General features: G+C 51.6%; 5 protein-coding genes across 5 annotated transcripts; all 5 read right to left on the minus strand.

The window, feature by feature from the left end:
• Nucleotides 1-1,195: 1,195 nt before the first annotated feature.
• Nucleotides 1,196-2,365, minus strand: NCLIV_038910 (SAG3 protein, related; the record flags this gene model as incomplete). Its single annotated transcript, XM_003880800.1, has 1 exon — nt 1,196-2,365. One exon carries the CDS (start codon nt 2,363-2,365, stop codon nt 1,196-1,198), a length of 1,170 nt encoding a protein of 389 aa, XP_003880849.1.
• Nucleotides 2,366-5,418: 3,053 nt separating this feature from the next.
• Nucleotides 5,419-6,579, minus strand: NCLIV_038920 (srs domain-containing protein; the record flags this gene model as incomplete). The annotated part of the gene is made up of 1 exon (XM_003880801.1): nt 5,419-6,579. The coding sequence occupies one exon, from the start codon at nt 6,577-6,579 to the stop codon at nt 5,419-5,421; it is 1,161 nt and encodes a 386-aa protein (XP_003880850.1).
• Nucleotides 6,580-9,678: 3,099 nt separating this feature from the next.
• Nucleotides 9,679-10,833, minus strand: NCLIV_038930 (srs domain-containing protein; the record flags this gene model as incomplete). Its single annotated transcript, XM_003880802.1, has 1 exon — nt 9,679-10,833. One exon carries the CDS (start codon nt 10,831-10,833, stop codon nt 9,679-9,681), a length of 1,155 nt encoding a protein of 384 aa, XP_003880851.1.
• A 3,142-nt stretch (nt 10,834-13,975) lies between these two features.
• NCLIV_038940 (SAG3 protein, related) lies at nt 13,976-15,145 on the minus strand (the record flags this gene model as incomplete). Its single annotated transcript, XM_003880803.1, has 1 exon — nt 13,976-15,145. One exon carries the CDS (start codon nt 15,143-15,145, stop codon nt 13,976-13,978), a length of 1,170 nt encoding a protein of 389 aa, XP_003880852.1.
• A 3,054-nt stretch (nt 15,146-18,199) lies between these two features.
• On the minus strand, nt 18,200-19,357 carry NCLIV_038950 (srs domain-containing protein; the record flags this gene model as incomplete). Its single annotated transcript, XM_003880804.1, has 1 exon — nt 18,200-19,357. The coding sequence occupies one exon, from the start codon at nt 19,355-19,357 to the stop codon at nt 18,200-18,202; it is 1,158 nt and encodes a 385-aa protein (XP_003880853.1).
• Nucleotides 19,358-23,460: the final 4,103 nt, after the last annotated feature.

Below are 23,460 nucleotides of genomic sequence, written 5' to 3' on the forward strand. Positions count from 1 at the left end.
AAGGCGAATTTGATTCAGTGGGATTAGCTACATTTTAGGCAGTCTGTTTTGGTGCAGAGCGATTGATGCCGCAACGCTACCTGTACTCTACTCGACGCTTGACACCTGGCTACCTTCATTGAGCGAAGGAGTGAGCTGAATTTCGCCTGTTTTCCGTAGGTTTTGCCATTTCGGCGGACTCCGTGAGAAGTCGCCAAGCTGATGTTGGCTCACGCTCCTATGAAAAAAAGTTTGCGAACCATTGCTTAGGCGCATTTTTTTCGCCTTGACCCTATAGCGCAACCACAACATACTCAAATGCGTATACTTTGATGAAAAAGAGAACCATTCTTCTCACACGACAGCCAGTGGCGACGTCTCCGGCAAACAACTCGATGAACTACCGAGTCCTTTGCGACAGGCTTTTCATACGATCGGGGGAAGCGAGGAAAATAAGACAGGCATGGCAGTTATGTTTTGGCACATGCAATGGTCCCCTCGAAGCAGAAAAGAGGAGAAACCGTGAAATTGGTCCGCATTGAATCTAATGCCTATAGCTGGGATGCTACTCTACTTGCTTGTCCGTGTCGGATGTATCCTATGTACATTAGGCCGTAAGCAACGACAAAAAGGAGACACTGTCTCTCTTGTTTCTGTTGAGAGGAAAGCACGAAACTAGAGAAACATGCAATCTCTTCCCCATCATAATGACGGCGCAGTTATGTTCGTCAACTCCTGGCTCGAAGATCCTACGGAATAACTGATTTCGTGCCTCCGCAAATCACAACTGGTGAACCCACCTCTCGAAATCAGGTACCTCGCACATTCGAATTCCGTTCAAACGTGCGAACCTCAATGACTGGGGCTCCACCAAGTTTCCATATTCTGGCGCGTGTGTATGATATTCATGTGTGGGGATTCACGAAAATGGAAGGATCTTTTCTTTTGAAAAGCAGTACACATTGTTCCTCTTGAACGTAAAACATGAGACAGGAGTCAAACGCGGTTTCCTCTGTATCAGGCCTACGAACTGCGAAACAGCAGGACTTCCTTCGACGTAAAATCAAGACCCGCACATACGGCCCTCCCATTCGCGAATTCGGTTTATTGCGGCAGTAGTCTCACTACAGAGAGGAACAATTATGTTGTAAGCAGGTCTCTAGAATGAGACATGCATACTTACAAAGGACGCCTCCAAACGCCCCCCGAACTCGGCTCACAACACACAACCTAACCCTGTGAGCAGCGACGCGAAACCGACAACCAAAGAGAAGGCACCTGCCGTGTCCACAGACAAAGACGCGGAAGATGTCACACCCTCAATCGTCACCTCAACGCTACACACACTCGACGAATCTGCTGATGTTTCCTTCTTGGAACGGTCGACTGACCCAGTAGCTTTCTTTCCACATCCAACCACGATCTTCGTTTCCTCCTCCGGAAAACTGTCCTGCGGAATCACCAAACTAAATGAGTGATTGCTTGAGTCTTGATTCCACCAACTGCTCTCGTACGCCGGGATAACCTCTGTGTAGTTGCCACCGCACGTCTTGGCGGCGTTCCCTCCTTCCTCACTAAAACAGTATGTGCTCTTGTAATCTGTCGGGAGAACTTCTCCTTCGCTTCCGCACACCAATGTGAACCTGTTTTGCGAGGGGCTTAGCTTGACGGTTTGGTGTGTTGGATTGCTGGTCTTTCCGTAGGCACAAGTGACGGTATGCTTATCTGTCACGCTTGCCCTCGCCTCAAGAGTCACAGTCAATTTACATTTGGCTGTATTGTTGGTAGTGGGAGTCGAGAGGCACCCAACAATGAACTTTTTGTCGCTATAGGGGAGGTTCTCGCGCGGAATGCTTAATTTTTTCGCTTTCACATTTTTCACTTCTGGAACGGCCTCCCATCCAATGCTTTCGGCGGAGCCGGCGAGCAGGGTTGTGACATCGATGCATTTAGGATTGCCCTGATCGTTCTTGCACTTCGTCAGGTCTGGTGTGTTTTCTGGGCATACTTGTTTCTGGGTCAGCTCGTCTGGCGCACATGTTAGACCCGTTTGGCACACCAACTGCAGAACAGATTTCGTTGACGACAGTGTTGCCTGAAGCTCCTTTGGATCTCTATCATCTGTCGACACGCAGGTACACGTTGTTTGACCCCCGCTGTCCTGCACAACACACTCTGAAACATTTGGAGTCGCGGCCGCTGCTTGGATCACAAAGGGTGACGGATAACCAGATAGCCCTGCTGTGCTCGCGAGTAACAGCAAGAAAACCAGGACGAAGCGAGTTGCTAGTGACCGTTTTAGTGACTCTCCGTGCACAGCAAAAAAGTGCGACTCCGAGGGTGAGGCCTCAACGACCGCCGCGCCTCTCAGGCGCGCGTGCACCATGACTGGACACAGGGAGTATTGGTCTACGGAACGAAGCGTCAGGGTGAGAAAATCGGGTCTTGTCACAGATATGTCAGAGGTTGCGGTATCGGAGATTTAAAAAATTAATCACCTCACCGCTGTAGGAGACCTGGGGACGTGACAACTTCAGATGTCTGCACCCATGCAGTGCTTAGTGTTTCGCGTGATTCTGCTGGGGCTGACGAAACAACCGTAGGGTGGGTCAACTGAAGACACCTTGCAAGTCGTGTCTCCTCAAATCTCGTCTCCAGGCCTTTACCTTCCCTGATGAGAGAAAAAAAGAAACCCACGAATAAGAAGCGAGGGCTTGGAAACCAACTCTACGGGCACACCTCGCTCCGGTGAGCGCGTGCCGCGTTCCGCCCGGGACGAGATTCTCGCCGTGTCCGAACCAACCGCGCATCCAGCCGGGGACTCCCGTTCGGGTCTGGGCCACTTGCGACGAGGAAAGGGATGCATGCTTCGCATCTCACTCCGAAGTAAGGGGCTGTGTCTTCACATCCCGTGTTGACGTATGTACTTTTAACTTTAAAAGAAGATTATATCATTGATGTAAAAAAGTATCAAATAAAATCCTTCTAACCTAGTTCGAAGACTGACTTCTCGAGTTACCTTGGAAGAGCAACTTAAACTGTACCACGGCAACTTGACCCTCCAGTGCGTCCCGTCTCCCGTCGCTGGTGCCCAGTTCGGCAGCGTGGCAGCGGCAGTCCGAAAGGGACGGAGTAGGAGGGTGGCGTGTAGTTTACTCGACATGTACTCTCCTTGAGCTTTCATCTGACGTAACGCACGCAGATACTCTCGGGGCACCTTCACGTATATCCACATTCATCCGGAATGTGGCCACGGGCAGTGCGAACACCAGTACAGGGAACTTACGGAGACTCTATCCCGGAGATCGTGTTCCCTGAATGGAGGAAAGAGGCTACATTGCACGGGTGTGCCGCGAGACATACCAAGAGAAAACATGCAGCTGTGAAAACCCAATGACGTACTGGAGTACGGACGGTCGTGCTTTGCCTCTCCTTTCCTTCAAACACGCCCTCGTCCTCCGCTGCTTCGGCCGCGTGAATGCTGCCAGCCCCTGGCAGTCAGTATTTATCCGATTCGAGCACATATAAACGGGCACAAATGAGGGGACCTTCCTGGACAAAAGGAAGTAGTCGGAGCTAGCCTTTTTGCCACTATATGCCATGAGTGTTCCAGAAAAATACTTCTCTTCCTGTAAACTATTTATGACTGTTTCCCCGATCCGTCGTCGGCCCCACGAGTCCCAATCAAAACGTGCTTGTTGGTGGATTTTCATGAAGACAAGAGAGAGTCAAAATATCAGATAGATAGTACTCTGCCCGAGCTCACTTGGTGGATGACGCGTCTACCTTCAACGAGGAGTATGAGCAGGAGCATTGCGTGTGTCCAAAATGTGTGTTACCCTGTGGTAGCAGGATATGATGCAGCGCGACTACGATGTGTCAGGCCATTTTACACTATCTGGTAATAGGATAGCCCATGACGGGGCAACCACAGCTCTCAACTTTCGCTTTACCTCGCATCTGTGGACGGTCCTGGAGGGTAGAAAATCTAAAACCTGAAAAACTTATTTCCTCTGTGCAACTCCCATTCCGTTTCGAAATCTGGTGTTGATCGCCGACTGCTTGAATAGTGTATATACTGGGCGATACTGGAGCTTATGAGGATACGCTTGTCTTTTCCTATCTCGCTTTCCAATGGACTTTGGACCCGTTCTAGCAGGCGAGCTTGATTCAACGGGATTCCTTTCATTTCAGCCAGTCTACCGTGGTGCGAAAAACGTTGATGCCCCATTGCCACCTGTATGCCGCCAGAGGCTTGATAACACGCTACTGTGAAGCAGTGGAGGAGTGTGATAAATGTTGTCTGTTTTCTGCAGAACTTGTCACGTCAGTCGACTCCGCAGAAGTTGCAAAGATGAACATGGTTCGCGCTGCCACCAACATGTACGGGGTTACCTTGTGTCGTGTGCGGATCCTCTCTAAAGCCTAAAGAAAAACTACAGTATCATCTACTGCGCCTACCCCTGGTAAAACAAGCCGGTTGCTGCTCTCGCGACCTGCAACATTCTCGCCGGCCGTAGCACGCATCTGCCTCTCTCCCAAGATGGTTCTTCTGTGCCTCTGTCCCGGCGTGATGACAAAAGGAACATGCAAGAAAATGCAGCCACATTTGGATGTGTTCCAGAAGTCTCATGCGAGATCTAGGAGAGCCAAGGGGTGGTGTGACTAGTCGCTCCTTCGTTTACTGGTCTGGTATTTGCCGGTGGTGTGTGGGAAGTCTGCATGGCGCCCGCTGTGGCAAAGCGCTGTGTGAACGGCCACCTCGTTTGCGAAGGGGACGTACCAGATGGTTGCAGGAAGGAAACAACAGCCGGATTTGTGACTGCTTGCCATGCACAAGAGTGTTCAGAAGCAGAGACAACGATAAAACGTGGAAATGTCGCGCATTCAATCCTACTGCATAGCGAGGCTGCTAGTGTCCTCGCATGTCGCTCTGTGGTGTCTCCTACCTGCCGGCGGTCTTCGGCAAAACAGCAAACCGGCTGTGAACTGCCGGTTCTATCACGACTGGAGCCACTATCGTATCAAATCAGGAATCGCATAGGCTCGAATTGTGTCCCTACGCATCGATGGAATTTTGAAATGCCTGTCTCTGACACTATTCCCTACTGCGTGGGGTGGAGAGGAAGGATAGTGGCGTGTTAGGAGTCAACAAGTTCCATTAGTTTTGCTTTCAAATAGGTTCTCGTTCTGGTTCTTCGAAGAAAGAGCCTTAAGCAAGAACAATGCGCAGTTTTGGCCTAGTTAGACGGGCGAACTGCGATTCAGCAGGAGAATTCCGGCGATGCAAGATCGCGAACAACACATACGACTCATACACATCGGCGGATGAAGGAACGAAAAAAGAAAAACCGGCCAACAAACAAAACCATGGTGAACGCAGTGCTACCAATGAGAAACCATTACCAAGGACACATCCATGCACTCGACGAACGCGGCTCACATCACAGGCCCTAACCCTGTCAACAACGCAGCGAAACCTCCAAGGAAAGAGAATGCACCAGCCGTGCCCACAGAGGATGCCGACGAAGTGACACCTTCAATCGTCACGTCAACGCTGCAAACAGTCGGTGAATCCGATACAGCCTCATCCCGGGCATTGTTGGATGTGTCAGCACGCTTCTGTTGGCAGCCAACCGTGATATTCGTTGCCTCTTCCGGAAAACCATCCTCTGGAATCGCCAGAGTGAACGAGTGACTGCTTCTGTCTTCCTTCCACCAGTTGCTTTCGTACGCTGGGATAACTTCTGTGTAATTGCCACTACACTCGGCGGAGGCGTTCTTTTCCGCCTGACTAACACAGTACGTGTTCTGGTATTCGGTCGGGAGAACTTCTCCTTCGCTTCCGCACACCAGAGTGAAGCTGTTTTGCGAGGGGCTTAACGTGATGGTTTGGTGTGTTGGATTGCTGGTCTTTCCGTACGCACATGTGACTGTCTGGTTTTCAGTCGCACTTTCTCTCGCCTCAAGCGTCACTGTCAACTTGCATTTGGCTTGGGCTCCCCCTCTATTGAGGCAACCCACTATGAACTTTTTGTCGGTGTATGGAAGGTTCTCCTTGGGAATAGTTAGCCTCTTGGGCTTGGGGTCCTTTGAGTCGACATTGACTTCTTCCCACCTCACTGTCTCAGTGTTGCCTGTGAGTAGGTTCGTGACATTGACACATTGAGTCGTCCCCCCCTTACGTTTGCAGTCTTTCAAATCTTTCGTGCCTTCTGGACATACCTGTTGCTGGTCCAATCCGTCTGGTGCACATTGTAGATTCGTTTGGCACTCCAACTGCAGCGCAGATTTCGTTGCCGACAGCGTTGCCTGAAGCTCCTTTGGATTTTCATTTTCTGTCGACACGCAGGTACACGTTGTCTTACCCCCGCTTTCTTCAACACACGCCGATGCCTTTGCCTCCGACGCTATCGCTTGGATCACAAAGGAACACGGATTACCAGATAGCCCTGCCGTGTTCACGAGCAACACCAAGAAAACTAATCCCAATCGAGAAGCAAGTGACAGTTTCAGCGGCACTCCGTTCACACGAAGAAAACGCGATGCCGACGGTGAGGCCTCAACAGCCGCTGCGCCCGCCAAACGCACATGCGCCATGGTTTGACGGAGGTGTGATTTTGTACTGAACGCGGGTGAAGTGTAGGGAAATCTGAGATTGTCAGGGCGCTGCCAGAACTTATGATAGGGGTGAAAAGTAAAGGGAAAATGTAAGGGATAGCCTGCACATGTAAAAACAGATATCTGCATCGACGCAGTGCTTGCTTGTTAGGGCAGGGCTCTGCAGGGGCGGAAGAGTACAAAGATCGAACAACTGATGACACCTGGCAAGCCCCGTCTCCTCAAAACTCGTCTCGTTGCCTGTACCTTTTCTGATGGTAGAGAAAATGAAGTGCCACGAAGAAGAACCAAGGGGTTCTAAACCAACAACTCGACAGGCATCTCTCTCTCCGGTTAAGAGTGCGCGGCGTTCCCCCGCGGCGAGATTGTCGCCGCGTCCGAAACAACCGGGCATCCAGCCCGAAGCAAACGGGCGCCCAGGTACTCGGCTACACAGGAAAGGTGGATGCATGTTTGCTGCCTCAATCCAGGCAAAACTGCTGTGTCCTGGCGCACCTCATTTCTCATCTAGTCTCGTTCGAAGAGGGTTTTCTCGTGTGACCTCAGAAGATCAAGTCGAACTGGAGCGCTATGAGTTAAGTCTTCAGCGCATGTTGTCCTTGTCGATGAGACCCAAGCGAAGCAGCTGGGCGGCGGTGCTACTAACGCATGGAATCGGAAGGTCAAGAGTACTTTTCTTCATTTTTCGGGACATCTCGGTGTATGTCCACTCCCTTTCGGAATGTGTCAAGGGGGCGCTCATGACGCCAGTATAGTGAAATGTGCAGGTAGCCGCTGGCGAGGGAGCAAGTGAGCGCGAGGGGGGCGGAAACGCTACCTCGCGAGGGGGGAGGGGGGTCCCAGAGGTATTGCTATGAGAAAACAGGAACCTGGAAAGCCTAATGCCAAAGTGGAGTGAGGAGGGTCATCCTTGGGTTCTCCTTACACTCAGACACACCATCGGTCTGCCACGGGTTCTCTCCATTCAGAGCTGCCAGCCTGCGTCCCTCGGCCGCTCGGGTCTAGTCCGAATTGAGCGGCTTACCAGCTGCGCACATGAGGGCATCCTCTGGAATAGGCAGGGGTGTAGATGAAGCCAGTCCTTTTCTGGTGAGCATGTGGAGTTCTCCCCGATGTGTGTTCCTCCAACTGTAAACGAGATCCGCCTTTAGCCACGATTCGCCACCGATGGATCGCTCAATTCGTGCTTACTGTGTGCGCCGGCAGACAAGGGCAAGTCAGAGGTATCAGCTAGATGTTGGTTTGCCTCCTTCGCACTTGTCGAACGTCATGTCTACCATACAGTTTCGGTGTGAGCAGGAACAGTATCACTGTGAAAAACACTTGTTTCCACATGGCAGCAAAGATGATACAACCATGCAATGTGTCTGATCGGATCCACCACATGAGAACAACATGACCCCTGTCGAAGCATACACAGGAGTCCAGGACGTTGATCGCGTGTATGTGAGGGCCAACCTGGGGCACTAGCATATCTGAAGGTCTGCAAACCTTTATTTCCTTCGATGGAGCTCCTATTCTCTCTCGAGATCCGATGTTGGTCGTCGTCAACTGCAATGTTGTGTAGGGACGTGACTAGAGCAGGACAGAATTCGCTGCATAGACTTCCTACGTCGTTTACCACACACCTGTGGAGAGTGGAGCGGTTCTCGAAGGCGAATGTGATTCGGAGGGATCCGCTACATTTTAAACTGTCTGTTTTGGTGCAGAGCGATCGAAGCCGCGAAGCTGCTTGTCCACTACTCGAGGCTGGACACCAGCCTACTTGCATGCTGCGGAGGACTCAGATGAATATTGCCTCTTGCCCGTAGTTTTTGTTATTTCGGCTGAATCAGGGAGAGGTCGCCACGATAAACGTGATCCGCGTTTCCGTCGATACGTATCGGGAACATGTTTTGGTGGTGGCTGTGTTCTGGACTTGTGCCCGCTACAGATCCACACCCTAGTCAACTATGTCTAATCCTAGTCAATGAGAAGCCCGCTGGCGTTCTCGCGACAGCCAGTGTCCTTGGCGGCCTCAACACACACCAGCTCACCACCCCCCCCCCCCCCCCCCCCCGCCGATTTTCCTGCCTCCTGCTTGACGCGCTACCGGCAGCAATGCAAAAATGTGTAGCCTAATCTGAATCTCTTTCATCTACCCCAGCCTCCGCCCTACAGATTCGATATGGGCTCTGGCTTGCCGCCGCTGCGTTCGCGGGTCTGGATGTTGCTGGCGGTGAGGAGGGGAAGTCTGTGTGCCGACGCCTGCGTTTTACGGGATGCTGAAACTTAACTTCTGACGTTGAGGCTGACTCCCCATGATTTGGAGGCAAACGCAAAGGCAGGCAGTATAGGTGCTTCTCATGCGCATCGAATGTTCAGAAGCGAATAACAACGAGCAGCTGTGAAAATATCACCCATTCAATCCTACTGCAGATAGCGGCGCTGCTAGTCTCCTTCCATGTCGCTCTCTGGTGTCGCCTATCTCCGGGCGGTACGAAGCAAAACATCAAACCAACTGGGAACTGCCTGTTCCATCGGGAACAGAGGAGAGAGCAATGAAAAGTTTCCCTCAATGGAATGACGAAGGAGAGGTTCTCCTGCACTGCTGCTTCCAAGGACATAGGGGATGACTTCTCGCCTGCGAAACCCACGACTGAAGGCGCTGTTATACGAAACAGGAGCCGCATACACCAGGCTAACTTGCGTACACATCTGTGGAACTATGAAACGTTTGTCCCCAACATTTCTCCATGCTGTTTCTCCTGGTACGGAACGGTAGTAGAATGCGAGGATTCAACAAGTTGGAAGTCTTTTATTCAAAAAGGCGTTCGGGTCGTTCCTCATAAAAAAATGCTCGAAGCAAGCGCAGGGCGCAGTTCTCGACAAGCTAGACGTAAGAAATGTGGAACAACAGGAGAATTCCGGCGACGCACAATCGCGCACACCACATACGACCCATACACACCGGTGGATGAAGTAACACAATAATCGAAAAACAGATCAACGAAACAGAACAATGCTGAACACAGCGGCGCTGCACAGTGAGACACACAATGTCGCCAAGGACACATCCAGGCACTCGCCGAACACATCTCACACCACACAGCCAGAAAATGTCAACAGCGCCAGAAAGGAAACAACCGAAGAGACCACACCACCCATGCCCCCAGACAGGGACGCGGCTGATGCCACACCCTCAATCGTCACATCAACGCTGCAGACGGTCGGTGACTCGGTTGCAGGTTCCCCTTTCTTCTTAGAGGACTGACTCGTCTTTTTCTGGCAGCCAACCGTAATATTCGTTGCCTCCTCCGGAAAACCGTCCTCTGGAATCGCCAGAGTGAATGATTGCCTGCTTGTGTCTTCCTTCCACCAGTTGCTTTCATACGCTGGGATAACTTCTGTGTAATTGCCACTACACTCGGCGGAGGCGTTCGTTCCCGCCTGACTAACACAGTACGTGTTCTGGTATTTCGTTGGGAGAGCTTCTCCTTCGCTTCCGCACACCAGAGTGAAGCTGTTTTGAGAGGGGCTTAACGTGATGGTTTGGTGTGTTGGATTGCTGGTCTTTCCGTAGGCACATGTGACTGTCTGGTTTTCAGTCACACTTTCTCTCGCCTCAATCGTCACTGTCAACTTGCATTTGGCTTGGGCTCCCCCACTATTGAGGCAACCCACAATGAACTTTTTGTCGGTGTAGGGGAGATTGTCCTTGGGGATAGTCATCTTCTTGGTTCTGTGTGCGTCGGCATTGACATCTTCCCATCTGACTGCCTCGGCGTTGCCGGTGAGTAGGGTCGTGACACTGACACATGTAGGCGTCCCCCCATTACGTTTGCAGTCTTTCAAATCTTTCGTGCCTTCTGGACATACCTGTTGCTGGTCCAATCCGTCTGGTGCACATTGTAGATTCGTTTGGCACTCCAACTGCAGCGCAGGCTTTGTCGCCGACAGTGTTGCCTGAAGCTCCTTTGGATTTTCATTTTCTGTCGACACGCAGGTACACGTTGTCTTACCCCCGCTTTCCTCAATACACGCTGAGGCCTGCGGTTCGTCGGCCACTGCTTGGATCACAAAGGAGCACGGATTACCAGATAGCCCTGCCGTGCTCACGAGCAACAGGAAAAAAACTAATCCCAATCGAAAAGCAAGTGACAGTTTCAGCGGCACTCCGTTCACACGAAGAAAACGCGATGCCGACGGTGGGGCCTCAATAGCCGCTGCGCCCGCCAAACGCACATGCGCCATGGTTTGACTGAGGCGTGATTGTCTAGTGAACGAGGGTACAGTGTAAGGAAGCCTGGATTGTCAGGGAGATACCCGAACTTACGATACGGGTGAAAAGTGCAGGGAAAATGCAAGAGATAGCCTGCGCATGTAAATACAGATGTTTGCGTCCGCGCAGAGCTTGCTTGCCTTAAGGCAGGGCTCTGCAGGGACTGAAGCACAAAGAGATCGGCCAACTGATGACACCTTGCAAGTCCCGGCTCCTCAAAATTCGTCTCGTTGCCTGTGCCTTTTCTGATGATAGAGAAAATGAAGTGCCACGAAGATGAACCAAGGGGGTCTAAACCAACAACTCGACAGGCACCTCACTCCGTGAGCCCGCGCCGCGTTCGCCCGGAACGAGATTGTTGCCGTCCGAAGCATCCGCTCATCCAGCGGGGGACACCCGCTCGGGTCTGGGGCAATCGGCTACACAGGAAAGGGATGCATGCTTGCTGTATAATCCAGGCAAAGCTACTATGTCCTAGCACACCTCATATTCCACATAGCCTTGTCCGAGGCCGGATTTTTTCGTGTGACCCCAGAAGACTAAGTCGAACTCGAGCGCTCGGACTTCAATCTCCAGCGCATGCCTCGTCGATGCGACGCACGCGACACAGCTGGGCGGCGGTACTACCTAACGCAACGAATGGGACGGTCAAGAGTAGATTCCTTCATTTTTGGATACACTCGCTCGATCACTTTTTTAAAAATAAGTTTTCATACACATAAACTCGGGGTATCTTCGGGTATGTCCACTCCCTTTCGGAATCTGTCAAGGGGCCGCTCATGACGCCAGTATAGTGAAATGTGTAGGGAGCCGCTGGTGAGGGAGAAGTGAGCGCGAGGGGGGCGGAAACGCTACCTCGCGAGGGGGGAGGGGGGTCCCAGAGGTATTGCTATGAGAAAACAGGAACCTGGAAAGCCTAATGCCAAAGTGGAGTGAGGAGGGTCATCCTTGGGTTCTCCCTTCACTCAAACACACCATCTGTGTTCCATGGGTTCTCTCCATTCAGAGCTGCCAGCCTGCGTCCCTCGGCCGCTCGGGTCTAGTCCGAATTGAGCGGCTTACCAGCAGCGCACATGGCGGCATGTTCCGGAATAAGCAGCGGTGTAGATGAGTTCATTCCTCGTTTCTGGTGAGCATGTGGAGTTCTCCCCGATGTTTGTCTCTCTAACTGTAAACGAGATCCGCCTGTAGCCCCGATTTGCCACCGATGGCTCGCTCAATTCGTGCTTACTGCGTGCGCCGGAAGACAAGGGCAAGTCAGAGGTACCAGCTAGATATTGCTCTGCCTCCTGCGCATTCGTCATGTCTACTATGAAGTCTCTGTGTGAGCTGGAGCATTATCACCGTGGAAAACACTTGTTTCCACATGGCAGCAAAGATGATACAACCATGCAATGTGTCTGACGGTTTCCAGGATATGAGAACAAGATGACCCCTGTCGAAGCATATACACAGGAGTCCAGGACGTTGTTCGGGTGAACGTGAGGGCGGGTCTAGGGCGCGAGCACGTCTTAACGCCAGCAAGTCTGATTTCCTTCGGTGCACCTCCTATTCTCTCTCGAGATCGGGAGTTGATGGTCGTCAACTGCAATGGTGTGTACCGGTCGTGACTACAGCAGGACAGAATTCTGGTTCCATAAATCCTACGAGTTCACTTACCACACAAGTGTGTGGAGTGTGGAGCGATTCTAGAAGGTGAATGTGATTCAGAGGGATCCGTTACATTTAGACAGTCTGTTTTGGTGCAGAGCGATTGATGCCACAACGCTACCTGTACTCTACTCGACGCTTAACACCTGGCTACCTTTTATCTAGCGGAGGAGTGAGCTGACGCTTGCCTGTTTTCCGTGTGTTTTCTCATTTCGGCGGACTCCGGGAGAACTCGCCAAGCTGATGGTGGCTCACGCTCCCATGAAAAAAAAAACGTTGGGGAAGCATTGTTTAGGTGCGTTTGTTTCTCCTTGACCCTATAACGCAACCACACCATACTCAACTGTTTATACTTTGATGCAACAAAGAACCATTCCTTCTCTCACGGCAGTCAATATTCGTTGGCTGCCTTAAAATACACCTGCGTAGCCCCAGCCATCGATCCATGCCTCCTCTCGCACGTGCTCATAACAGAACAATACAAGCTCTATATAGGTGGATTGGAGTCTGGTGCACGTATCCGGTTCTAGGTCCTGTATCGGCGTTACGTAGTCCGACTTGTAACACCTTCGTTTATCGGTTTGGTTTTTGCTGGCGGTGTGAAGAGGAAGTCTGCATGACGATGTCTCTGGCAAACGACTCGATGAACCACCTAGTCTTCTGCGACAGGCTGCTCACACGATCGCGCGAAGGGAGGAAAATAAGGCAGGTGGGGCAGTTATGTTTTGGGTCATGGGATGGTCCCCTCGAAGCAGAAAAGAGAAAAAACCGTGAAATTGGTCCGCATTCAATCCTACTGTGTAGAGCTGGGATGCTACTCTACTTGCTTGTCCGTGTCTGATGTATCCAATGTACATTAGGCCGTAGGCAACGACAAAAAGGAGACACTGTCTCTCTTGTTTCAATTGATAGGACGGCACGAAACTAGAGAAACCTGCAATCTCTTCCCCATCATAGTGATGGCGCAGTTATGTTCGTCAACTCCTGGCTCGAAGATCCTACGGAATAACTGATTTCGTGCCTCCGCAAACCACACCTGGTGGCCCCACCACTCGAAATCAGGTACCTCGCACATTCGAATTCCGTTCAAACGTGCGAACCTCAATGACTGGGGCTCCACCAAGTTTCCATATCCTGGCGCGTGTGTATGATATTTACTTGTGAGGATTCACGAAAATGGAAGGATCTTTCTTTCGAAAAGCAGTACACATTGTTCCTCTTGAACGTAAAACATGAGACAGGAGTCAAACACGGTTTCCTCTGTATCAGGCCTACGAACTGCGAAACAGCAGGACTTCCTTCGACGTAAAATCAAGACCCGCACATACGGCCCTCCCATTCGCGAATTCGGTTTATTGCGGCAGTAGACTCACTACAGAGAGGAACAACCATGTTGTAAGCAGGTCTCTAGAATGAGACATACATACTTACAAAGGACACCTCCAAACGCCCCCCGAACTCGCCTCACAACACACAACCTAACCCTGTGAGCAGCGACGCGAAACCGACAACCAAAGAGAAGGCACTTGCCGTGTCCACAGAAAAAGACGCGGAAGATGTCACACCCTCAATCGTCACCTCAACGCTACACACACTCGACGAATCTGCTGATGTTCCCTTCTTGGAACCGTCGACTGACCCAGTAGCTTTCTTTCCGCATCCAACCACGATCTTCGTTTCCTCCTCCGGAAAACTGTCCTGCGGAATCACCAAACTAAATGAGTGATTGCTTGAGTCTTGATTCCACCAACTGCTCTCGTACGCCGGGATAACCTCTGTGTAGTTGCCACCGCACGTCTTGGCTGCGTTCCCTTTTTCCTCACTAAAACAGTATGTGCTTTTGTAATCCGTCGGGAGAACTTCTCCATCGCTTCCGCACACCAATGTGAACCTGTTTTGTGACGGGCTCAGTTTGATGCTTTGGTGTGTTGGATTGCTGGTCTTTCCGTAGGCACAAGTGACGGTATGCTTATCTGTCACGCTTGCCCTCGCCTCAAGAGTCACAGTCAATTTACATTTGGCTGTATTGTTGGTAGTGGGAGTCGAGAGGCACCCAACAATGAACTTTTTGTCGCTATAGGGGAGGTTCTCGCGCGGAATGCTTAATTTTTTCGCTTTCACATTTTTCACTTCTGGAACGGCCTCCCATCCAATGCTTTCGGCGGAGCCGGCGAGCAGGGTTGTGACATCGATGCATTTAGGATTGCCCTGATCGTTCTTGCACTTCGTCAGGTCTGGTGTGTTTTCTGGGCATACTTGTTTCTGGGTCAGCTCGTCTGGCGCACATGTTAGACCCGTTTGGCACACCAACTGCAGAACAGATTTCGTTGACGACAGTGTTGCCTGAAGCTCCTTTGGATCTCTATCATCTGTCGACACGCAGGTACACGTTGTTTGACCCCCGCTGTCCTGCACAACACACTCTGAAACATTTGGAGTCGCGGCCGCTGCTTGGATCACAAAGGGTGACGGATAACCAGATAGCCCTGCTGTGCTCGCGAGTAACAGCAAGAAAACCAGGACGAAGCGAGTTGCTAGTGACCGTTTTAGTGACTCTCCGTGCACAGCAAAAAAGTGCGACTCCGAGGGTGAGGCCTCAACGACCGCCGCGCCTCTCAGGCGCGCGTGCACCATGACTGGACACAGGGAGTATTGGTCTACGGAACGAAGCGTCAGGGTGAGAAAATCGGGTCTTGTCACAGATATGTCAGAGGTTGCGGTATCGGAGATTTAAAAAATTAATCACCTCACCGCTGTAGGAGACCTGGGGACGTGACAACTTCAGATGTCTGCACCCATGCAGTGCTTAGTGTTTCGCGTGATTCTGCTGGGGCTGACGAAACAACCGTAGGGTGGGTCAACTGAAGACACCTTGCAAGTCGTGTCTCCTCAAATCTCGTCTCCAGGCCTTTACCTTCCCTGATGAGAGAAAAAAAGAAACCCACGAATAAGAAGCGAGGGCTTGGAAACCAACTCTACGGGCACACCTCGCTCCGGTGAGCGCGTGCCGCGTTCCGCCCGGGACGAGATTCTCGCCGTGTCCGAACCAACCGCGCATCCAGCCGGGGACTCCCGTTCGGGTCTGGGCCACTTGCGACGAGGAAAGGGATGCATGCTTCGCATCTCACTCCGAAGTAAGGGGCTGTGTCTTCACATCCCGTGTTGACGTCTGTACTTTTAACTTTAAAAGAAGATTATATCATTGATGTAAAAAAGTATCAAATAAAATCCTTCTAACCTAGTTCGAAGACTGACTTCTCGAGTTACCTTGGAAGAGCAACTTAAACTGTAGCACGGCAACTTGACCCTCCAGTGCGTCCCGTCTCCCGTCGCTGGTGCCCAGTTCGGCAGCGTGGCAGCGGCAGTCCGAAAGGGACGGAGTAGGAGGGTGGCGTGTAGTTTACTCGACATGTACTCTCCTTGAGCTTTCATCTGACGTAACGCACGCAGATACTCTCGGGGCACCTTCACGTATATCCACATTCATCCGGAATGTGGCCACGGGCAGTGCGAACACCAGTACAGGGAACTTACGGAGACTCTATCCCGGAGATCGTGTTCCCTGAATGGAGGAAAGAGGCTACATTGCACGGGTGTGCCGCGAGACATACCAAGAGAAAACATGCAGCTGTGAAAACCCAATGACGTACTGGAGTACGGACGGTCGTGCTTTGCCTCTCCTTTCCTTCAAACACGCCCTCGTCCTCCGCTGCTTCGGCCGCGTGAATGCTGCCAGCCCCTGGCAGTCAGTATTTATCCGATTCGAGCACATATAAACGGGCACAAATGAGGGGACCTTCCTGGACAAAAGGGAATAGTCGGAGCTAGCCTTTTTGCCACTATATGCCGTGAGTGTTCCAGAAAAATACTTCTCTTCCTGTAAACTATTTATGACTGTTTCCCCGATTCGTCGTCGGCCCCACGAGTCCTAATCAAAACGTGCTTGTTGGTGGATTTTCATGAAGACAAGAGAGAGTCAAAATATCAGATAGATAGTACTCTGCCCGAGCTCACTTGGTGGATGACGCGTCTACCTTCAACGAGGAGTATGAGCAGGAGCATTGCGTGTGTCCAAAATGTGTGTTACCCTGTGGTAGCAGGATATGATGCAGCGCGACTACGATGTGTCAGGCCATTTTACACTATCTGGTAATAGGATAGCCCATGACGGGGCAACCACAGCTCTCAACTTTCGCTTTACCTCGCATCTGTGGACGGTCCTGGAGGGTAGAAAATCTAAAACCTGAAAAACTTATTTCCTCTGTGCAACTCCCATTCCGTTTCGAAATCTGGTGTTGATCGCCGACTGCTTGAATAGTGTATATACTGGGCGATACTGGAGCTTATGAGGATATGCTTGTCTTTTCCTATCTCGCTTTCCAATGGACTTTGGACCCGTTCTAGCAGGCGAGCTTGATTCAACGGGATTCCTTTCATTTCAGCCAGTCTACCGTGGTGCGAAAAACGTTGATGCCCCATTGCCACCTGTATGCCGCCAGAGGCTTGATAACAGGCTACTGTGAAGCAGCGGAGGAGTGTGATAAATGTCGTCTGTTTTCCGCAGAACTTGTCACGTCAGTCGACTCCGCAGAAGTTGCAAAGATGAACATGGTTCGCGCTGCCACCAACATGTACGGGGTTACCTTGTGTCGTGTGCGGATCCTCTCTAAAGCCTAAAGAAAAACTACAGTATCATCTACTGCGCCTACCCCTGGTAAAACAAGCCGGTTGCTGCTCTCGCGACCTGCAACATTCTCGCCGGCCGTAGCACGCATCTGCCTCTCTCCCAAGATGGTTCTTCTGTGCCTCTGTCCCGGCGTGATGACAAAAGGAACATGCAAGAAAATGCGGCCACATTTGGATGTGTTCCAGAAGTCTCATGCGAGATCTAGGAGAGCCAAGGGGTGGTGTGACTAGTCGCTCCTTCGTTTACTGGTCTGGTATTTGCCGGTGGTGTGTGGGAAGTCTGCAATGGCGCCCGCTGTGGCAAAGCGCTGTGTGAACGGCCACCTCGTTTGCGAAGGGGACGTACCAGATGGTTGCAGGAAGGAAACAACAGCCGGATTTGTGACTGCTTGCCATGCACAAGAGCGTTCAGAAGCAGAGACAACGATAAAACGTGGAAATGTCGCGCATTCAATCCTACTGCATAGCGAGGCTGCTAGTGTCCTCGCATGTCGCTCTGTGGTGTCTCCTACCTGCCGGCGGTCTTCGGCAAAACAGCAACCCGGCTGTGAACTGCCGGTTCTATCACGACTGGAGCCACTATCGTATCATATCAGGACTCGCATAGGCTCGAATTGTGTCCCTACGCATCGATGGAATTTTGAAATGCCTGTCTCTGACACTATTCCCTACTGCGTGGGGTGGAGAGGAAGGATAGTGGCGTGTTAGGAGTCAACAAGTTCCAATAGTTTTGCTTTCAAATAGGTTCTCGTTCTGGTTCTTCGGAGAAAGAGCTTTAAGCAAGAACAATGCGCAGTTTTGGCCTAGTTAGACGGGCGAACTGCGATTCAGCAGGAGAATTCCGGCGATGCAAGATCGCGAACAACACATACGACTCATACACATCGGCGGATGAAGGAACGAAAAAAGAAAAACCGGCCAACAAACAAAACCATGGTGAACGCAGTGCTACCAATGAGAAACCATTACCAAGGACACATCCATGCACTCGACGAACGCGGCTCACATCACAGGCCCTAACCCTGTCAACAACGCAGCGAAACCTCCAAGGAAAGAGAATGCACCAGCCGTGCCCACAGAGGATGCTGACGAAGTGACACCCTCAATCGTCACGTCAACGCTGCAAACAGTCGGTGAATCCGATACAGCCTCATCCCGGGCATTGTTGGATGTGTCAGCACCCTTCTGTTGGCAGCCAACCGTGATATTCGTTGCCTCCTCCGGAAAACCATCCTCTGGAATCGCCAGAGTGAATGAGTGACTGCTTCTGTCTTCCTTCCACCAGTTGCTTTCGTACGCTGGGATAACTTCTGTGTAATTGCCACAACACTCGGCGGAGGCGTTCGTTCCCGCCTGACTAACACAGTACGTGTTCTGGTATTCGGTCGGGAGAACTTCTCCTTCGCTTCCGCACACCAGAGTGAAGCTGTTTTGAGAGGGGCTTAACGTGATGGTTTGGTGTGTTGGATTGCTGGTCTTTCCGTAGGCACATGTGACTGTCTGGTTTTCAGTCACACTTTCTCTCGCCTCAAGCGTCACTGTCAACTTGCATTTGGCATTGTTTCCTTCCTTATCGAGGCAACCCACTATGAACTTTTTGTCGGTGTATGGAAGGTTCTCCGTGGGAATAGTTAGCCTCTTGGGCTTGGGGTTCTTTGAGTCGACATTGACTTCTTCCCATCTCACTGTCTCAATGTTGCCGGTGAGTAGGGTCGTGACATTGACACATTCAGTCGGACCATTTGCTTTGCAGTCCTTCAGGTCTGTGGTGCTTTCTGGACAAACTTGTTTCTCTGACAATCCGTCTGGTGCACATTTTAGATCCGATTGGCACACCAACTGCAGCGCAGATTTCGCTGCCGACAGCGTTGCCTGAAGTACCTTTGGTTTTCCTGCCTCGGTCGACAGGCAGGTGCACGTTGTCTGACCCTCGCTTTCCTGCACAACACACTCTGAGGCCGGTTCGTCGGCCACTGCTTGGATCACAAAGGAAGACGGATACCCAGATTGCCCTGCCGTGCTCGCGAGCAACAGCAGGACAACTAATCCCAATCGAGAGGCAAGTGTCATTTTCAGCGACACTTCGCGCACATTAAGAAACTGCGATGCCGAGGATGAGACATCGACGACCGCTGCGCCTTGCGTTCGCACATGCCCCATGATTTGACAAACAGGTATATTTGACCACTGAACAAGAGTGTAGTGTGGTGGAAGCTGCTCTTGTCAAGCTGGTACCAACGGTTGGTGCGTCGCAGGATAATAAAGTGCAATACCGTCCACGATGCAGGTGGTAGCACGCAATTGTAAAGTACAGATGTTTGCACCCATGCAGGGCTTAACGGTTTGGCGGGGTTCTGAAGGGGCAGAAAAGAAGGGTTGGACAACTGAAGACACCTTGCACGTCGTGTCCTCCTCACAACCGGTCTCCACGACTTTATCTTTCCTAAGGACGGGAGAATGGACGTCAACGGAGAAGAAGCAAAGAGTTTGAAACCAACTCTAAAGCCACCACGCTCTGCCTGTGCGCGGCTCTGCCAACCCTCCGTGATGGGGTTGTCGCCCAGTCTACGAAAAAGCACATCCAGCCGGAAACACGCGTGCGGCCAGAAGGCGCCCGACCAGACAGGACAGAGGATGCACGCTTTTCGACTTAATGCAGCAAAACCGCTGTGTCAAGACACCATTCATTCAAGTCAGTATTATTTGGTTTTGATAAGGAAGGTATCATGAAGATAAAAAAGTCTTAAATAAAATAGTCTCAAACTATATCGAAGACGGATTTCTTGGGTGTTACAATGAAATATCGATGCAAACTGTAGCACGGCAACTTGACCCGCCACGGCGCGTGCCCTGTCGATGGTACCCCAGTTCGGCAGCGTGGCAGCGGCGACTCGAAAGGGACGGAATGAGAGAGTGAAGAGCAGTTTCGTGTCTTGCACATAAACACTCCGTGAGCTTTCTTTACTCACAATGAACGTAGCTAACCTCGAGGAAGCCTAGCTTCACTTCACCCTCCTTCGGCATATACCTAGCGTCTAGACAGGCGACAGCGGAATCGGGTAAATCGATTGCGAGCCTGCCGCGGAGACAGGGTATACCAGGTTAGCGAGAAAAGCTACCTCGCAAGGTTTCCGGGTCCACCCCTTCGCTTCTGCCAACACGAGACAAAAATTTTCATCTGAATAAACAAGGGTGCTCACAGCGCAAAGCAGAAAGCACGACGCGGGGAACGACGCATAAATAAGCGCAGCGACACTATTTTCTGGCTTAGCGCAACAAATAATTCCTCTACGCATGATCCCTTCCTACGTTAATGCCTCCGGCAGTTGCCACGCTTTCTCGGCGAACCCTCGCTCAACCCGCTAGTGGTGGCTCCTCGTGAAGACAAGGGGGAGCCAGCGGTTTCAGCTAGATCGTACTTGGTCTTCAGCTCGCTCGTCAAACGACATGCCCAGGTTCGAATAGCTGTCTGACCTGGAGCATTCCCACGGTTGAAAAGGTGTTACCACAGGGCAGCATGCCAAGATGCACCGCGACAACGATGTGTCTAACCAGTTTCCAACATCTGGCGACAAGACATCCCCTGACGGAGCAAACATAGCCTTTCCGGGACCCCGTTTGCATACATCTATTGTGAGTCCTGGGAGTGAGCATGAAACTCAGGCATGCGAACCGGATTTTGGTGAAGGCAACAATCATTATCTCAAAGTGTTAGCGTTGAAAGGACACGATGTGGCCCTGCCGGGGTTAGAAGGGAAGCAAGAGATGGCACTCCGTGCTGGGCTCTCTTCTCTGCCTTCCATGTTGGCTCCTTTGGCCACATTCTGTCGTCCCTGCATCCTTGGCCAGCTCGCCTCCTCTCGTTCGCTGCTACCCTTCCTGTCACTCCTGCCACCAAGGTCACCGTTATTGATCTGCACGCTGGTCCACCACGGCGTGAGAGATTCACAGGAAAACAGCCAATGTAGGCTAGCCTTCGCTGGAGCCGGTGAGACAGAGCACTGATGGACATAAATACATGTTTAAGTGGCTCTACAATTTTTACCAGTGAGTCTCTGCGCCCCTACCGCCTCGCTTGCACTAGCGCAATTCGACCGCATCGACAAGACACGTCCTGGAAGGTCACACTCAACACCGCAGTCACCGCAGTTTGACTTCGTTTTCCGTCTTCACTGAAATATCCTTTCTGTTGGCAGTGAAAATATGAGGAGGGTCCCGAGCGCACAGTACATCATTTCGGAGTCCGCTACCATGTTGTACCTCATTCCCCATGTCCGAAAACCCCGGACCGAGCGGGACGCCCGGCTGAACACAGTGTCTCTGGACAGGTCAAAAATTGCGTCGAAGAGGTAACGCAGAGCCGCATGCAACACGGCGAGTGTCTCAACGGTTGGTGCGGACCCACTTCCTTCTTCATTGAATTTTATTTGCCTTATCATCACGAAAAGCAGTGTCGTGGAAGCAGGTTGTGAGGCGGACGCAATTTTCAAGGTGTTTTCACTTGTCCGACCTTGTTCTTTTATCTTTCCAGCCCCTGCAGAGCGCGGCCACCACGCAAGCACTGCAGGGATGGGTCTCTCTGTTTTGCGCAAGTGTGTGCTATTTCCCTCGTCACAGACAGTCTTGGTTTTATTGTTCGCCGGCACCGTATCCCCTGATAGCACCCCATCGAGGGCCCAATTTTTCCCACACTCTACCCTCGTTCAGTGGACAAACAGACCTTTTTGTCGAATCATGGCGCATGTGTATTTGGCGGGCGCGACGGTCGTCGAGGCCTCATCCTCGGCATCGCAGTTTCGCCATCTGCGCGGAAACCGCTGAAATGGACACTTGCATCTAGACTGGGATTCGCTTTCTTGCTGTCGCTGTGAGCATGGCAGGACTATCTTGTCATCAGTGTTTTGTGTGATCCAAGCAGTCGCATTCGCTCCGTACGCATAGCAAGAGAGGGAACGACGAAGTACGCCGGCGTTGGACACGGAAATGGCTCGCCAGAGCTTGTTGAAGCACCGTTGTCCGAGCAACTATCTGCACTGCAGGTAGCCTGCCACTCCGCACAACTGAACTTTGCAACGGATGGATCGGACAACAAGCAGGTATGTCCCGAAAGCACGTCTGACATGTAGGCCTGCAAAAAAAAGATGGAAAAATCCAATCTGCCGATGTGACAATCTTTCACATTGGATCCACGGAAGGCGTGGATTGGGCGAATGTGCCAGAGTATAGTATCAACACGGCGAAGAAGTTGAACATCCCGGCCATGAATCTCCCCTACACCGACAAAAAGTGCATTATGGGGCGCTTAGATACTAACAAATCGAACACCAACTGTAAGTTGACTGTGGCCGTTGCGGCCAGAGCAAGTGTGACTGACAAGACTGTCACATTTGCGTACAGGAAAAATAGCGATCAGATACATCAATCCATCAAGCTGGGTCCGTCGCACAACAGATTCACTCTGGTGTGCCGAGGCGGTGCAGAAATTCTCCCCACGCAACACCAGAGCACGTTCTGTCGCAGTAAGGACGGAGTGGGCGCCGCCAAGCACTGCAGTGGAAACTACACAGATGTTGTCCCAGCTTATGAGGATACATGGTGGGAGGAGACCACGGATAAAACCTCATACAGTCTGGTGATTCCTTCGGACGGTTTTCCGGAGGAGGAGACGAAGATTACGGTTGGTTGCCAGAAGAAGACTGCTGAGTCATCCAACAATGCCCGGGATGAGGCTGTATCGGATTCACCGACTGTTTGCAGCGTCGATGTCACGATTGAGGGTGTCACTTCGTCGGCAGCTTCGTCTGTGTGTAGGGTCGAGATGTGTTCCTTGGTTATCGGCTTGGGGGTGATGTCGACTTCGGTTGCCTTTTTGTGATGTGACCCGAGTTCGCTGTCTGGCACTGTGTATGTTTTGAAACAGATGTGCCCGACTGCAGCTCTTATTGTGAGGCAGACTGAGTTTTGACTTTGTATTTAGACTCCCTTCCCGCCACTGTCGACTGAAACGTATTTGACGTGGTGTTGTTGCTTGGTCGTGTTCCCGGTTTCTGCCATCCGTAGATCGGACCAAGTCTGCCTCACTGCTCCCCAAGTGGGATGCCATTTCGGTTGCTTGCGTGTGATGCAGAAGATAGTGCTCTGTTTCCGTTGTACTTTCGTCTTTACTTCCCGTTCGCTCCAGCGTAAAGCGTGCCAAACAAGCCCCGCGGCGAGGAGGTCCGTTGTTTCTTGCAAACACCATTTTGCTCATTTGTTCACATGCT

Source organism: Neospora caninum, chromosome IX (assembly GCF_000208865.1).
Source record: "Neospora caninum Liverpool complete genome, chromosome IX".
In the NCBI taxonomy this organism is placed as follows: Eukaryota; Apicomplexa; class Conoidasida; order Eucoccidiorida; family Sarcocystidae; genus Neospora; species Neospora caninum.